Source organism: Chiloscyllium plagiosum, chromosome 24 (genome assembly GCF_004010195.1).
Source record: "Chiloscyllium plagiosum isolate BGI_BamShark_2017 chromosome 24, ASM401019v2, whole genome shotgun sequence".
In the NCBI taxonomy this organism is placed as follows: Eukaryota; Metazoa; Chordata; class Chondrichthyes; order Orectolobiformes; family Hemiscylliidae; genus Chiloscyllium; species Chiloscyllium plagiosum.
The window spans coordinates 41,475,158-41,491,029 of NC_057733.1; the positions used below are offsets into that span (position 1 = coordinate 41,475,158).

General features: G+C 43.7%; 1 protein-coding gene across 5 annotated transcripts; it reads right to left on the bottom strand.

The window, feature by feature from the left end:
• Positions 1–1,429: 1,429 nt before the first annotated feature.
• Positions 1,430–14,568, bottom strand: LOC122562209 (inward rectifier potassium channel 2). 5 transcript variants are annotated; one of them, XM_043714890.1, is made up of 2 exons: positions 14,319–14,568; positions 1,430–6,431 (listed from the first exon to the last, which is right to left on the bottom strand). In XM_043714890.1, the coding sequence occupies exon 2, from the start codon at positions 6,208–6,210 to the stop codon at positions 4,930–4,932; it is 1,281 nt and encodes a 426-aa protein (XP_043570825.1). In that variant the 5' UTR covers positions 6,211–6,431; positions 14,319–14,568; the 3' UTR covers positions 1,430–4,929. The 5 variants fall into 5 exon arrangements, with proteins under 5 accessions (XP_043570825.1, XP_043570828.1, XP_043570826.1 ...); XM_043714893.1 differs by lacking the exon at positions 14,319–14,568 and adding an exon at positions 10,919–11,427; XM_043714891.1 differs by lacking the exon at positions 14,319–14,568 and adding an exon at positions 10,468–10,643.
• Between the last annotated feature and the right edge of the window lie 1,304 nt (positions 14,569–15,872).

Genomic DNA, 15,872 nt, shown 5'->3' on the forward strand with positions numbered 1-15,872 from the left:
AGGTCTTATGTGGAAAGGTTGAGGGACTTGAGGCTGTTTTCACTAGAGAGAAGGTTGAAATGTGACTTAATCGAGACATATAAGATAATCAGAGGGTTAGATCAGGTGAACAGTGAGAGCCTTTTTCTTCAGATGGTGATGGTTAGCATGAGGGGACAGAGTTTTAAATTGAGGGGTGATAGATATAAGACAGATGTCAGAGATAGTTTCTTTACTCAGAAAGTAGTAGGGGCGTGGAACGGCCTGCGTGCAACAGTTGTAGACTTGCCAATTTTAGAGGCATTTAAATGGTCATTGGGTAGGTACATGGACGAGAATGGAATAGTGTAGGTTAGATGGGCTTCAGATTGGTTTCACAGGGTGGCGCAACATCGAGGGCTGAAGGGCCTGTACTATGCTGTAATATTTTATGTTCTGTGGTCAGCATAGACTAGTTGGATTGAAGGGTCTGTTTCCATGCTGTACATCTCTATGAATCTAAATGTCAATGCAATGATAATAAGATCATCTGTTTTGTTTGTGGTTTTGAAAGTGGGGTTAATATTGGCCAGGACAATTGCTCCCAACGCTGACTAAGATGCTGAGATTCATACATTTTTTTGTTAGGCAAGGATATTGATTGTGATGGAGCCAAGGTAGGTAGGTGAAGTTAATATACAGATTGATCATGGTCCAACTGAATGGCAAAACAGGTTCAGGATTCATCTTCTGAATGAAATTGTGCAAAATCTGCAACAAGCCAGATATCTCACTGGCAATGGTTTCCTCTTTTGTTCGAAAGTTATAAAGTACTCTTGCTTCTGGCATTTAGCATGTCATTCACACTGGTAGTTGCCTCTGGCTTTCTGCTCATATGTTCAAGCAACATTAATTTGTTGAATTTAGCTGTCAGAAACAGCATGTAGCTGCAGCCACAATCAGTTTTTTCTTCTGTCTGTCAAGCGGCTAATTAGCTTCTTAATATGAGCAAAAAGTAAAAATGAAGCTGGTTAGATGATAGTCATCAAGGTGTGTCAACAGGTGACTGAAATCTTCACTGTTTGCCATCTCATGTTTAGGTCGTTCATCCTCCATTTCAGTCATAATTAAAAAGAGCATAAGCAGACCATAAAGCTCCTTCTACAGCTCCTTCTACAATGACAATATTCAGAGAAGGTGGCTAAGGGCTAATGTTAAAACTTACTTTTCTTCTGGGCATATCTTCTGATAACATTGCTAAGGTAATTCGGAGAAATCCAAATTTATTGCTGTTGCTGTATTTTCAGTGATGCCTCTATTGTGTGCTAATTTCCATAATAATGTTTACAGGGAAAACACACAGGACAAATAAAAAGATTAGCGTTGTCTACAGGAGATGTGTGGGAATTCTATTCAGTGAATAGGTATGATCTTATATTAAAACATTGAGGATGCATCGTAAAGTCAGCAGTCTGTAATATTTCACAAAAATTTATTTCAACCATAAAATAAGACATACATTTTTTTAAAAAAATCTGTACAATTGGTGGATCTGTGCAGTACAGTAGGAAGACGTTGATACAAAAGGCTGCAAAAATGGTACAAGTATAATAAAATCAAGAACATCATCAAAATGTAGATTTTCCAAGCTGCAAGTGTCCGTAAGGAAAGCTGAAAGGAGTTCATAAGACAACAAATCTTACTGGCAGAGAGGTGACCACCGTGCAGCACTAAATAAGTTAAATGGTCAAGAGCAGCTGTACGTTACAGACATTACAGTACTTCACAATATTGTTATCCCAAAATGCCTTGTAGGAAGGCCAAAAAAATATATCTTTAGTGGAAATATTTCGTACAAAGAGTGCATGAGAGTTAAACTAGTTTGTCATGTCTTGACAAGATTGCAACATTCCAAATTCTAACCAGTTTTTTTTTAAATGTCATTAAGGTATTCTATGAATTTTAACTTTATGTCATGCTTAAATAATAAATAATGAAAGTTCATAGTTGTAACAAACCCTATTTACCTTGAACAATGTTAAAATCAAGTGACCTGCGCTAACCTGCAGCATCTAGGGTCTACTGGTTGTTACAAGATACTGAATTGCCAGTTTTTATCCTCATGTGGCATCTTATTTTGACTCTATTTACATTTGGCTTTAAATATGAAAATATTCATTAAACATTTATAAACTGTACATTTTATTAAAAACTATATATTGCAAGAGTTTTCTGTAGTAAAAATGCTGTTTTCTTTTTCCTGATAAATATATGCATCAGGCAATTGAGCCCTGAAGTGTTCAAAAAAGTTTTTTTTTGGTTTTTTTAAATTTTTTAAATGTGCTAATTTCTCTTCAGTGAAATGGCAGCATTTTGCAGGTCAATCCAAAGTGTTGTAAGCCAGCTCCTTGGTTTCCTGCTCTTTTTCCATTGCTTTATTTGCTGGTTTAAATACTCTTTGGTTGGAATTCCATTCTAAGGAACCGAGGGATGCACTTTTATTAGCAGCATGTGCAGTATTTTTGCAATTTTTATACTGACGGATGGCATCCATCTTCAAGTTGCCTTGTGCATATTTTCTCTCTACAGTTAACTAATCAGTCATTTGTGTGTATCGGTGAACCTACCCTCCCACACCCCTACCCACCCAAACCCATTTCTATTTCCAAGCTGTCATGTATTGTTCACTGTTTTTGGTTTCTGTAGGACCCACAACCACTTGTAGGTCAGTGAAAGCTGCCAAGTGCCTAAACAGGCAATTCAAAGTCCTCCACGGGAAAAATGGCTAATAAAGCTATAATTAGAGTTGGCAAGAAGACCACTTGCAATTAGTTGGCAGATGTGCTGACCCCACTTTACTGTCTGCTTTCAGAAGGTCAGTGACATTTAACTACCACATCAAAACAAGCCGAGTTCTGCTAATGTCTCTCACCGCATAAAAAATACTGGTAAATTTTTAAACAAGAAATGTTCTGTCTTTCTTCCAGTGCGCCTAATATTCAACTTAATTTTTTTTTTTTAAGAACAGTGGATGTCATTTGCTTGGTGACATGCCAACAATCTATACCAAAATATTCAGTGACCCTTTTCCCACTATTCTAAGCTGGTCCAAACCTGGTTAATTCTGCTGCAACTTCAATGAGAACCAAAAACTGTTTTGAGTGATGGACCATCTCTTAAAGATTATGTGATCATTTGGGAGGTCAGTCTAAATATGTTGTCACAGCAGTAACAGTCTTCTTCCTCAGACAAACCAGCTTTGGAATGTAGAGTTGTGGACTTGAACTAACTGCTGTGACATTCAGCTGAACAGCTGTGGAAAGGAAAATATCAAGAAACAGGATGCTCTCTTCTAGTGCAGACAATGAAAAATCAAAAGCGTTTAAAATTCTTTGTAACATTCCATTTAAAAAAACTTAATGTTTGAACATTGTGATTTGACCTCTCCATTATTCCCTCCTCTGTGCAGCTTCATTCAGGTGAGCAGGTTAGATAAGCCACAGATGCTCAAACCTTCTGAAGGCTAGTACCATAGGTCTTGCTCACTGGAAAGATTATTTCTAATTCACTCTGTTGTGAGCTATTTTGCTGCAGAGAAATCATACCCCACTATATCCCAGATAGGCAGCAATACAGCTCAGGTTTGTTTCTAGTCTAAGTGGTTATGGTGCTTAGTTGTGGTTATGGTGCTTAGTGGATTAACTGGACTTCCAGCCAAAGTGTTATAAGTTCAATTCTCAGGGTAGCATGTATACTGCCACCAAGAATGATGTCTCATTTGCTATCAGAGTGTTTCAAGAGAATAGACCCAACTTGCGGAGAGGATGGGCGAGGGCAAAGTAGAGGAATGTCTTTCCTTCATCTTGCCACACCCAAGTCACAATATCTGCTGGGCGATTACAGAATGAAATCAATAGCCGGGAAAATTTGCTGGCCAAAATGTTCCACTTTTTGGGTGAATGTGGAACAGCAAGATGCTGATAAACATGCAAGGATTTAGGTTTGGGTTTCATTGCTTGCTTAAAAGGAGAGGAATGCGCTGCACTTCACCTTTGGAAGATCTATATTCACAGATAAAGCTTGTTGGAAAAGGACTAGTATCTTAACATCTGCAATAGTTAGATAGCCAGACATGCTTGCCCTTTGTCATTAGTTAAACTTAACTTTATGATATATGTACTTCTGAAAAAGGGAGACCATAAAATTTGCTAATAATGGATGAAAATATCCATGCAATTAATTCTTTTCTGAACAGTGGAACTATGAATTTCATCGGGTCAGTGCAGCGAATTGTCAAGGTTTTCATATGCGGGACACTACCATCAAGAATTAAGTCAACCAATTCTTTGGAAACTAAAGTCAGTCAATTTTAAAGGATCTAGGAGAAAGAAAATCAAACCAATTTTTAATTCACGGTTTTAGAAAAGCAAAGGAATCATAAATACTGATTTTGATTTGATCACAATAAATCAATAGAAGAAAACTTCAAAAATAAATATTATATAAGCCGCAACTTCACTTATCAACTTATCTATTAAATTGTTCTTCAGTGGTCACTGTTCTTTCAGGAGTTCAGTTAAACCATTTCAGAGCAGATGAAATCCTCGCTCAGAACAATAAGTTTCCTTTCAGAGCCATTTTGTTCGGTGTACTTAATGTTTTGGGTTAACTTACATCCACCCAGTCTTTCCTGCAAGTTCAAGTTTTGCCATATATGTATGTATATATATGCTACTGCATTTGCCATTATGTGCCTCCTTATCAGGTCAAAAATTATTATTAGTGCTTTGTTTGAAAGAATTGATCTTCTCCAGTCTGTCACTAAAGAAGAACAACCTGTGTAGGATGGCCTTTCAGCAAAGTCTGACTTCAACAGGACCCTTTTCTTGGTGTGCTGTTCTAGGCACAGTTAAGCACAATATGCTTTGAGGATACATTATCTTTTTTTAAAAAAAAGATGCATTTTAGGTGTCAAATTTCAGATTCCCGTCTGAGTGGGCGAGGTTCTAATGGGACAGTGGCCTGATTATGGTCCGTGTTAGTTAGTGTCTCCGTGCTCGGATTCTCTGGGGACCCAGCCTCACTGTCCTCATCGTCTTTGTTCATGAGGGCCACCTCATTTTCATAGCAGAAAGTGTTGGGTGTGGAGAGTATGTATTTCTTTTCTGCCAAATCCCTGGCACTGCAGAGAGGCGTATTAGGCACCTCGTAGGTTTTGTGAAAGCGGGAATAATCAACTTTGTAGTAGTTTTTCTCCTCAAAGAGCACTGGTTCAAATCGGTGACCCCAGAGAATTTCACTGGCAAGATATGAGCTACGACACTGTGTGGTCATTGCTGTAGCTTCCACCATTCCTTCAAGAATCACGACAATTTCAAAATCTGCATTGTCCATGTCCTGTTTGCTCAAGTCATAGAAAGGACTGTCTTCATCAATTTCATGTACTATTGTAATTGGTGACACTAGAAATATTCTATCTATTCCACTATCAAAGCCTACATTAACATCTACTTGATCCAAGGGTATGTATTCACCCTCTGGTGTTATTCTAGATTTAAGCAGCTGGGCCCTTACATGGGCTTCCACTAAGTGGCTCTTTCGTAAATTTCCAACTCGCCACATTAAACAGAGCTTTCCATCTCTCATAGCAATCACAGCACTATCGCTGAAAATGAGTGTTTCATTTCTCTTTTTTGGTTTGGCCATCTTGGCCATGACAGCACCAATGATGAAAGCATCAATGATGCAGCCCACAATGGACTGAAAGACTACTATGAATACAGCTATGGGGCATTCTTCAGTCACACAACGGAAGCCATATCCAATAGTGGTCTGAGTCTCAATGGAGAATAGAAATGCAGCTGTAAAGCTTTTGACTTCAGAAACACATAGTTTATGTGAGTCTTTGCCATCCAAGTCACCATGCATCAGTGCAATAAGCCAAAACATGCAACCAAACAACAGCCAGGACAAGATGAAGGACAGGCAGAAGATGACCAGCATCCACCGCCAACGAATGTCCACGCATGTTGTGAAGATGTCTGACAAGTAGCGTTGCCCCTTCTCACTCATATTTACAAACTGAACATTGCAATGGCCATCTTTCTTCACAAATCTGCTTCGGCACTGCTGCCTGGTGTGTACCTTGCTTTTGCCATTGCCGTAGCCGTTGGCAACTGCCATTGTAGCTAGTTTCATCCCGTCTTCCTCGGAGGACACAATGCTGTAGCGGTTGGCACGCACGCTGCCCATTGCCAAAGCCTGGGACTGCTGCGTTTCTACTTTGGGATACAGTCTTGAAAATTTCTGGAACAATCTTTGAAGAAACAGTTTTGAACGTTAAGGAAGAGCACACCACGTCTGTGAAAGTAGACCTCCGCAAGGATCCTTGGCTCCACCAAGTTGTCTCCTCTGTAAAGGATTGCTTGGTTATCCAATAGTGTGTTGTAATTCAGCACTCAATAGGGTATGATCTAAAAATGAAATAAAATTAAAGTTACTATCAAACAGAATTAGAGCTGAGAATCATTTCAAAAGTTTAAATAATTCAAGTAATTTTAAGAAAACACTTTTGGATGTTACTGTTAGCTGAAATAAAGATCAGAGACAAATCTTGATAATTAAAACACTGAATTAATTTGAGAAGTTCTAACACTGTTTTGTTGGTGATTAAGGATGAAAATTACACTGAGCTCTGTTACAACAATGCAAAGGCAGATAAATCATTTGCAGCACTTGTTAAATTAGGGCAGTGGTTTTAATTGGATCACATTGATCCATTACCTTGAACATAACAATCCAGTATCTGCATAATGATGGATACTCACAATCATCTAAACTTGTGGGCTTTAAAAATAATAGAATCACTTTATAACAAATATGCCATCCTAACCCGGTAGCTAAGTCAAAATGGCAACTTCACTGCTTCTCAAAGTGCCTGATCCTGCCACTTCTCATTTCATCCTGCATGAGATTAAAGTGATCTTAAGTATAGCTAATCACCTCAGTCTAATTATACACAGCTAGTGATGTAGGTGGTGTATTAATATGCCTTCCCACTTCTTTCAGTTCGCTATGACAAAGGATGAGGTCAATGCAAATCTCATTTTACTCTGATGTGTGATTTGCATCATGAATGTGCTGCAAAACCAACAGCTCTTCAATTTTTCTTTTATTTATCAATATATTTCATAATCAGAGAGTATTATAGCAAAAGCAATGCTATGATGCACAGATTTTAAGTAAACCATTTGACGTTCATGTATATGATTTTACTGTGATGCCAAATAACTCCTTGCCACAATAAAAGTACACCAAATGAAACATAGTAATCCATATAAGTTTAGATGTCAGCGCATTAGAGCCACAGTATTTTCAAATGTTGCGGTTGAAACTGATGATCACTTTTGAATCCCAATTCAGATCCTCACCTCACATTGCTTTCATTAATATTTTAAGTTCCTTCTCTCCCTTTCCCCTGGGGTAAACACTATTGGAAATTAAGTGATACATGTCACAAGGGAGATTATTGTACCCAGGAGTCATGTGTATTACGTATAACAAACTTATTCTGCTGCGAAAATGTGGCAGTGTAACAGCAAATGCAACCAGAGACATTAGGATCCATGTCGGATTGAGGGCTAGAAATATATGAGAAAACAAAACCCAGTGCCAGTGGTACAAGGAACATACTTGCATGTCCCAATTATATTTTAAACCACTAATGTGAACCTCAAGTTGTCAAGATCAATGATAAGGTATTATATGACAATGTTAGTAACAACTCAGTAAGTAGTAGCTTCATCTCAGAAGATCTAAATCAAGCCCTGAGCCACATTGAAACATACCTCAATTTGCCTTCTTGAATGAATGGAAAGATCCCACAAGCAAATATGGCAAATTCTCTCAGTACCATCATCAACACTTATCCCTCAACACAACATTAGGACAGATTATTTGGCCATTTATGTCATTTCTGTTCATGGAACACTGCTGTCTACAAATTGCCTGCTAACATTCTTATATTAAAATAGGGACACCACTCAAAAGATTACTTGCTGGTTGCAAAGTGTTCCAGGGCAGCCTGAGGTCATGAAAATCCGATATAAGTGCAATCTGGTGTTACATTACCCAAATATTAATTACTCCTTGCTTCCTGACATCAGTGTGAAATTTCCTTTCAGGTTTTAAATTATGTTGCCTTAATTTTACAAATATGATCTTACAAATATGATTTAACTTGAAAGAAATATTACTACTTAACATTTCTGATTGCATTCAGGCTCTTGTGAATTCTATCAATACCTCTCATTCCCCCTTTGAAGCTGAAGATCCTACATTTCTATTACAAACTTTATTTTTCCATAACTCTGGCACTAGGGAACATCCACCTGTACTTCTCTGTACTGTATCCAACAATGATGTTTTCCCTTGTGTTTTAATAACTCACTGCATTCGGAACTCACAACAAGATCTGAAGAGGGCTCAGTACAGCTTCAGCTTAATGGCTCACATCTATTCTTTTCTACATTGATCAGAAACTCTGTTTCTGGTATCTTCTGTTGTTAAACAGTCATAGACTCACAATTGCTCCTAGATCTCCTTTAACCTCAACCCAACTGGTTTGACACGAGAGAATTTAATGTGTCCCTGCACAAATCCCTGGCCCCTATCATTTAATTATTTGCATCTTCCAGTGTATGTTTATCTACACCAAGTTTCATTTGCAAGCTTACTGTGTAAACTCATATCAGTCCTTTTTTTTCATGTTGGTATCACTAGCTTCAGATACCCCTTTCTCCGTTCAGAGTATCTGAATATGTAGATTGAGACAGCTCGGCCGTAGCTGTGCTAGCTGGCTGAAAATGTGATCAAGATGTCCCATTCTCCCCTCTCTACACAACCTTCAACTCCCCTTCCCGCCCCCCCCCCCCCCCTCCCCCCCACCCCTTAACACACACACACATACCCTCCCCATGGCTTTGGAAATTCTTTTACAAATACATATCCAGTTTCCTTTTGGAAGTTACTGTCCAGTTCGTAAATGGCTTCTGAATAAAATACTTGTATGGCTCTGTCTGGATTCTTTCTTTTTCTCTGTTCGATGAAGCCCCTGACACACACACACATAGACACAGAGGGAGAGAGACATACACATAGACACACAGAGACAGACACAGAGACATACGCGCACACAGACACAGAGGGAGAGAGACATACACATAGAGACACAGAGACATACGCGCACACAGACACAGAGGGAGAGAGACATACACATAGACACACAGAGACAGACACAGAGACATACGCGCACACAGACACAGAGGGAGAGAGACATACACATAGACACACAGAGACAGACACAGAGACATACGCGCACACAGACACAGAGGGAGAGAGACATACACATAGACACACAGAGACAGACACAGAGACATACGCGCACACAGACACAGAGGGAGAGAGACATACACATAGACACACAGAGACAGACACAGAGACATACGCGCACACAGACACAGAGGGAGAGAGACATACACATAGACACACAGAGACAGACACAGAGACATACGCGCACACAGACACAGAGGGAGAGAGACATACACATAGACACACAGAGACAGACACAGAGACATACGCGCACACAGACACAGAGGGAGAGAGACATACACATAGACACACAGAGACAGACACAGAGACATACGCGCACACAGACACAGAGGGAGAGAGACATACACATAGACAAACACAGGGACATACACGCGCACACACAGACACAGAGAGAGAGACATACATACAGACACACAGAGACACACAGGGACATACGCACACGCGCACACACAGACAGACACACAGAGACAGACACAGAGACATACGCGCGCACACACAGGCACAGAGAGAGAGAGACATACACACAGACACATACGCGCGCACACAGACACAGAGGGAGAGGGACATACACAGACACACAGAGACACACACAGGGACATACATACGCACACACAGACACAGAGAGACACACACACAGGGACATACGCGCACACACAGACACAGAGGGAGAGACACACACACAGATACACAGCATACGCGCACACACACAGACACGGGGAGAGAGACACACATAGAGACACACACAGGGACATACGCGCGCACACACAGACACGGGGAGAGAGAGACACACAGATACACAGAGACACACACAGGGACATACGCGCGCACAGAGAGACATACACACAGAGACACACACACACCGCTGCCGAACTTTACCTGAACGATCAAACACACGGAGATTACAATTCCGTCTAGTCGGTGATAAACTTTGCTGCCGAATTTGCAATGCTCGCTGGGGAAAGCAGTTACCTCCCCCGCAGTGAGTCGGACCCCCCCACCCTGTCGGGATGGGGAAGGGTACACACAGAGTACACCCCACAGAGCACTTCAGCTCGCCAGCCACAGCAGCACCCAGTCCCGGCGATGGCTCAGAGCAGCCAGAACATGCGCACAAAGTACCTTCAACTCATCATGCAAAGTGCTCTGGACCGGATCCGGGTTTAGTTTTCACTCTGGAAGAAACTACACACTGCATTCCCCCCCCAAACACCCCTCCTCCGAGCGAAAGTGAGGGGTGCTGGAGATGAGAGTCCAGAGTGTAGTTGCTGGAAAAGCACAGCAGGTCAGGCAGCATCCGAGGAGCAGGAGAATCGACGTTTCGGGTAAAAGCCCTTCATCAGGATTTTCCAGTACCACACTATTGACACCTCCCTCTGAGGCAGCTTCCAAGCACCAATTTATTCTCCGGCCAACAACACTGGGTGTCAGCAATAAACTCGCCCGCCCGCCCAAAACCGTCCCCTTGGGGGGGGGGGGGGGGGCAGGCTCAGACCCAGCTTCAGAGTTGTGTATCGGCTTCTCACCGTCGACCCTGAACTGCTAACGGTGACTGGGTATGTTTTCTACTAACCTGTTCGGAGATGTCATTGCTCACCTCTGCAGCAGGTGGGACTTGAACTCAGGTCTCCTGCCTCAGAGGCAAGGTCACTACCATTGCTCCACAAAAGCCCCTTACCATGATGAGTGCCTTTGGACTTAATGGAGGAGGGTTGAAAACTGACCCATGGGATACAAGGCAGGGTTTGATCAGTCTGGGTACCCTGGGTTTCTGGGAACACCCTCAACGGTTCCTGCCTCTTTCTGCCCAGACACACTTCCTGGTGTCTCTCTCTCTCTCTCTGGATAGAAGCCACTCAATGCTCCTGGTTGTCGTTTAGCGCTCTTGCACACCACTTTCTGGTTCAGCTGCACATTGCTGGCGTCCTCTCTGTGAGGTAAAAACAATGACTGCAGATGCTGGAAACCAGATTCTGGATTAGTGGTGCTGGAAGAGCACAGCAATTCAGGCAGCATCCGACGAGCAGCAAAATCGACGTTTCGGGCAAAAGCCCTTCATCAGGAACAAAGCGTCCTCTCTGTGCCCGACTTCAGCCTGACTTCAAATATCCCTCCAACCACCTCCCCCCCCCCCCCCCCCCCCCCCCCCCCCCCCCCCCCCCCCCTCCTGATGCTGCCTGGCTTGCTGTGTTCCCCCAGCCTCCTGATGCTGCCTGGCTTGCTGTGTTCCCCCAGCCTCCTGATGCTGCCTGGCTTGCTGTGTTCCCCCAGCCTCCTGATGCTGCCTGCCTTGCTGTGCTCTCAGTCTCCTGATGCTGCCTGCCTTGCTGTGCTCTCAGTCTCCTGATGCTGCCTGCCTTGCTGTGCTCTCAGTCTCCTGATGCTGCCTGCCTTGCTGTGCTCTCAGTCTCCTGATGCTGCCTGCCTTGCTGTGCTCCCCCAGCCTCCTGATGCTGCCTGCCTTGTTGTGTGCCCCCAGCCTCCTGATGCTGCCTGCCTTGCTGTGTTCCCCCAGCCTCCTGATGCTGCCTGCCTTGCTGTGTTCCCCCAGCCTCCTGATGCTGCCTGCCTTGCTGTGTGCCCCCAGCCCCCTGATGCTGCCTGCCTTGCTGTGTTCTCGCAGCCTCCAGCCTGGTCGACTCTGCCCTCTCTCGCCAGCTTTCTCCCACACTCCTGACTTCTCTCGCATCCTCAGTCTTCCCTCGGTCCGAGTCCCATTGCCGTTTACCAACATTATTCTCACAAGCCAAACAGGGACAGCAACCTCACTGGAAGCGTTACAGTGGAACGAAACCGCTCAAATCTTATCCCCTTTCCTTCTGAAGTACGTGTGATCACCACGACCGGCTAAACCAAGGACGAAAAGCATTTGAGGTGGTTCAGTGTTAACATTAAATTAATAGCTCAGTCTCTCTAGTTCTGTCAGGAATGGGAATATTCATCTTATTTTTCTAATACCCCATTCTCAAATAACCAAAGTAACCCTGTGTTTTTGTTTTAAACATTGCCCTTTGTCATGGTTGTGTCTAATATTAACAGTTATCACAGCTCAGCGTTAAAATCCTGCCGAACAAAAGCTGCGTCTGAGCACGACTCTCCGCGTTTGGAAGTTTGTTGGTCTCCTGTTTTCGCTTCCAGAGGTCAGCAAGGCTTCTCCCCACTCCAACTGACTGCCCTCTCTCTCCCTCTCAGTCTCTCTCTCTCCCCCAGTCCCGGTTCGGACAGCGACACCAGTGCCAAACTTTCAACTGCCTGCGATCGACAATCTGTACACTCTCCCCTTGCAGCTCCCCGGGGTGGCTGTCTCATCAAACCCTCTCCCCACCTCATCTTCCTTTTGGTATGTTTACTGCCGGAGGAAACAGCAAAGCCCTGGGCGGGGGGGTTCCGGACACTGAAACTGCCACTTGTCTCACCCATAACAAGTAAAGCAGAGGATTCCCGGCAGCAGAATCTGTGCAGCCTGAGCCCGGGGAGGGAAGCAGGATGGGGCTGGTGACTGAGATGGGTAGAGGGTAAAACGGGGGCCAGACACTGGAAAAAGCAGATGGCAGGAGCGTGCCTGTGTATGGAAGCAGGCAGCCTGAGGTGTGGTAGGGAGAGGTGTGGTACAGATCAGCAAATTCTGGAATGTAGGATGCTACCGGCTTCAACTGCTTTGTGGTTCAGGCCACTGCTGCTGGTTTGCTAAGTGAGTTTTTGGTGTGTGTGTCGTGTGACTCACACTGAACCCGCCCAGTTTCGACTCCTCGGCCGGATTCAATCGGTGCAGCTCAGTCAATGTAACACTCGCCCCCCAGCCCACCCCAGCGAACACGTGTTATTTGGCAAAGAAAACTGTTGTCTGGGATGAGACAGGGAATTCTCAACGTGTTTACAAACTGGACGCGGCGAGGCAGCGTAAATATACATTTAAAAAATAGCCCATAAAATAAATAAAACAAAAGGTCAGAGCAACGCGGAATGCCTTTCGAGGACATGGGAGAGTGTCGTGAACGCGGATCGTTGAGTAACCCCTCTTTCCCCTTTTGTCCAGCCCAACTCTACAGAATTACAACTGGGAAGGATTGATGAGACCGGTTGTGCGAAAATATTTCTGCCGCGGAACTGACTTTCCCTCCCTCTGTCCCTTTCAAAATATCATTTTGCTATCAACGCCCTTAAATTCCGAACTTCCTACTTCTATTGCCAACTTTTATTTTTTTTTCCTCTGTCTGTTGGCGGGCAGGACAACTCAATGAAGGAGAGAGCTCCCAGAGCAGCCCGAACTCGCACTTGTCCCGTCTTTTACACTATCACCGAATGGGGGGGGGGGGAGGGAGAGTGACTATCAGCCAAAGGAAACCCAGCGCTTTAACCCAACCGCGGTTCGACACAACGTTCTGAAGCACTGTTCGACTGACAGGGCTCCTTCCTCTAAAGTAAAAATGACACAAACTGACCTGAGCCAAACCGGGGGAGTGGGGGGAGGAAAAGCCAAGCCAGAATCGTGTGGGCTGTTTTGAATCCAATTTCCAGCCACAACAAAAAAACGGGGGTGGAATCTCATTTCAACATTGACAAACTCTCCAGTTTGGCCCTAAACACTCAAAGCAATAGTCGCAACATGTCTGATGCAACAAGTCGCCGCATATCAGGTCGTCACCCCAATTATCTGATATACGGGGGGGGGGGGGAGGGAGGAAGGACATTTTCCACTCTTTTACCCCCTACCCCTCCCCCACCAACCCGCCCACACACCGTACCTCCTTCCTCGTCAACAGAAATAGGGCGATTCTTAACGAAAGGTCTACCATTCAGCCCGTTTACACCGCCCCTCTCAAATTACAGCGTTCAAACCTGGGCAAATCAATACACTTCTTTTAGAAAAGAAAATCGCTCTGTCTTGCGTGGTTTGGCTGCAGCAAGACACTTTAAGCCTCTGATTGACTTGAGTGGGAGAAAGAGAAAGATTTGATTTTAATCCTGGTTACCTGCTCAGTGTTTGCAGCGAGAGTGTCATTTGAAATCCAACAGCGGCTGTAACCTGCTCTATAGCTCGGAGGTTGCAGTAACTTGGGTTATTCTTGTTTCTTTCTCTCTCTGAGGTGAGGTGAAGGGGGTGCTGGGTGGGTGGTGATGGTAGTGGTGGTGGAAGGTGTGGAGCGGGGTTCATATGCCGTAGATATAATCCTGTCCTTGTTGCGGTCTGTTTCTGACACCACTTCAACTTCATCCAGATATAAAGCGCGCCGGTTTGGCAAGAAAACCCGCCCCGGGCACACCTTTCCGCCAATCCTCATACGATCTGTATGAGTGACAGCCCTCCTGACCAATAAGCGACACGACCTCCATCTACTCCCCTCCTCCTGTCTCCCCCCCATCCCCCAAACCATCCCATCGCAGTCTCTTGTCGTGTTCATTCCAACTCTCAAAAACTGACAATCCGCTTCCCAACAGGGCCCGGGGTCGGTGCAACAAAGCCTTGACCTGAGGATCTACAAACTTGTGTTAAAACAGCAGGGCAAGATTGAACAGCGTTGAGGGGAACCATGAAGGCGCGGGGCGAGGTGGAATGATGTTTCCGTTTGCTTGCCCTAGTTTTCTGTTAGCTAATGTCCCTAATAAACGGAACCGTTTATGCTTTTCTGTATGTTTGCTTCTTTCAAGGGGAATCCCTTGCGGTTTTATCAGAGAGTGAAGAAAAATTGTGGCGTGTTAAGTTATCCCTGCTGGGTAGATTCAAAGGCTACACAGTCTTCCAGTCTCAAGTTTATACTCTCCATAATTATTAGCAATCTCCCCAACTTTGCCTTTCCTATTTCTTCTATGATCAGGATCGGAGGGGGTCACTAAAGTCAATGATTAAATATTTGGTGTGGTTTCTGTTTTAATTTTTGCACTGTGTGTATACATCTTGCCAGTATCCATCCCGAGGAATATTGTGTGACGCGATATCAGCGCCAGAAATCCTAAACATGAAAGAGATTGTAAAGATCTGGGAACTTGCTACAGCAGACTGCTGATAATGTGCCCGCTGGCAAGAACCCCTTCCTTTTTGCTCTCTCTCTCTCTCTGTCTAAATCTCTCAGACTGCTGTTTGAAGATATTCCCAAGGTGACTCTCTCGGAGGTTAAACGTTCCACTGAGTTGAACCAGGTCAAAACTTCAAGTTTATTTTGTTTCTAAAACTGAGTTTATTAAGTAGCCAGGGTATTCGATGGCATCAATGATAATGCTGTAATCGGCGGCGTGTTTGTTTACTGAACGTAAGTAAATAAGTTTAAAACCATAGAATAGCGATGAAGCAATGAATTGGCCACAAGCATTAGAGCCTGTGTTTTCACATTATACAAAGTTGGCGTGTACACATTGTTTAATATCATTAACGAACTCCAGATTCGATTGTCAATCAGTTACATCCAAAAGTTGGACTTGTTTTGATTTTTTTTTTAGAAATCCTTTTGTTTTCATGCGAAGTTATCCTTTTCACATTCATGTTAGTGCACTTGACCCCTGGCTAATGGGGGTTAAGGGAGACCCTTATT

What these genes read in the sequence shown, in the direction of transcription:
- LOC122562209 (XM_043714890.1), bottom strand. Translation starts at nt 6,210, where the DNA reads ATGGGCAGCGTGCGTGCCAACCGCTACAGCATTGTGTCCTCCGAGGAA.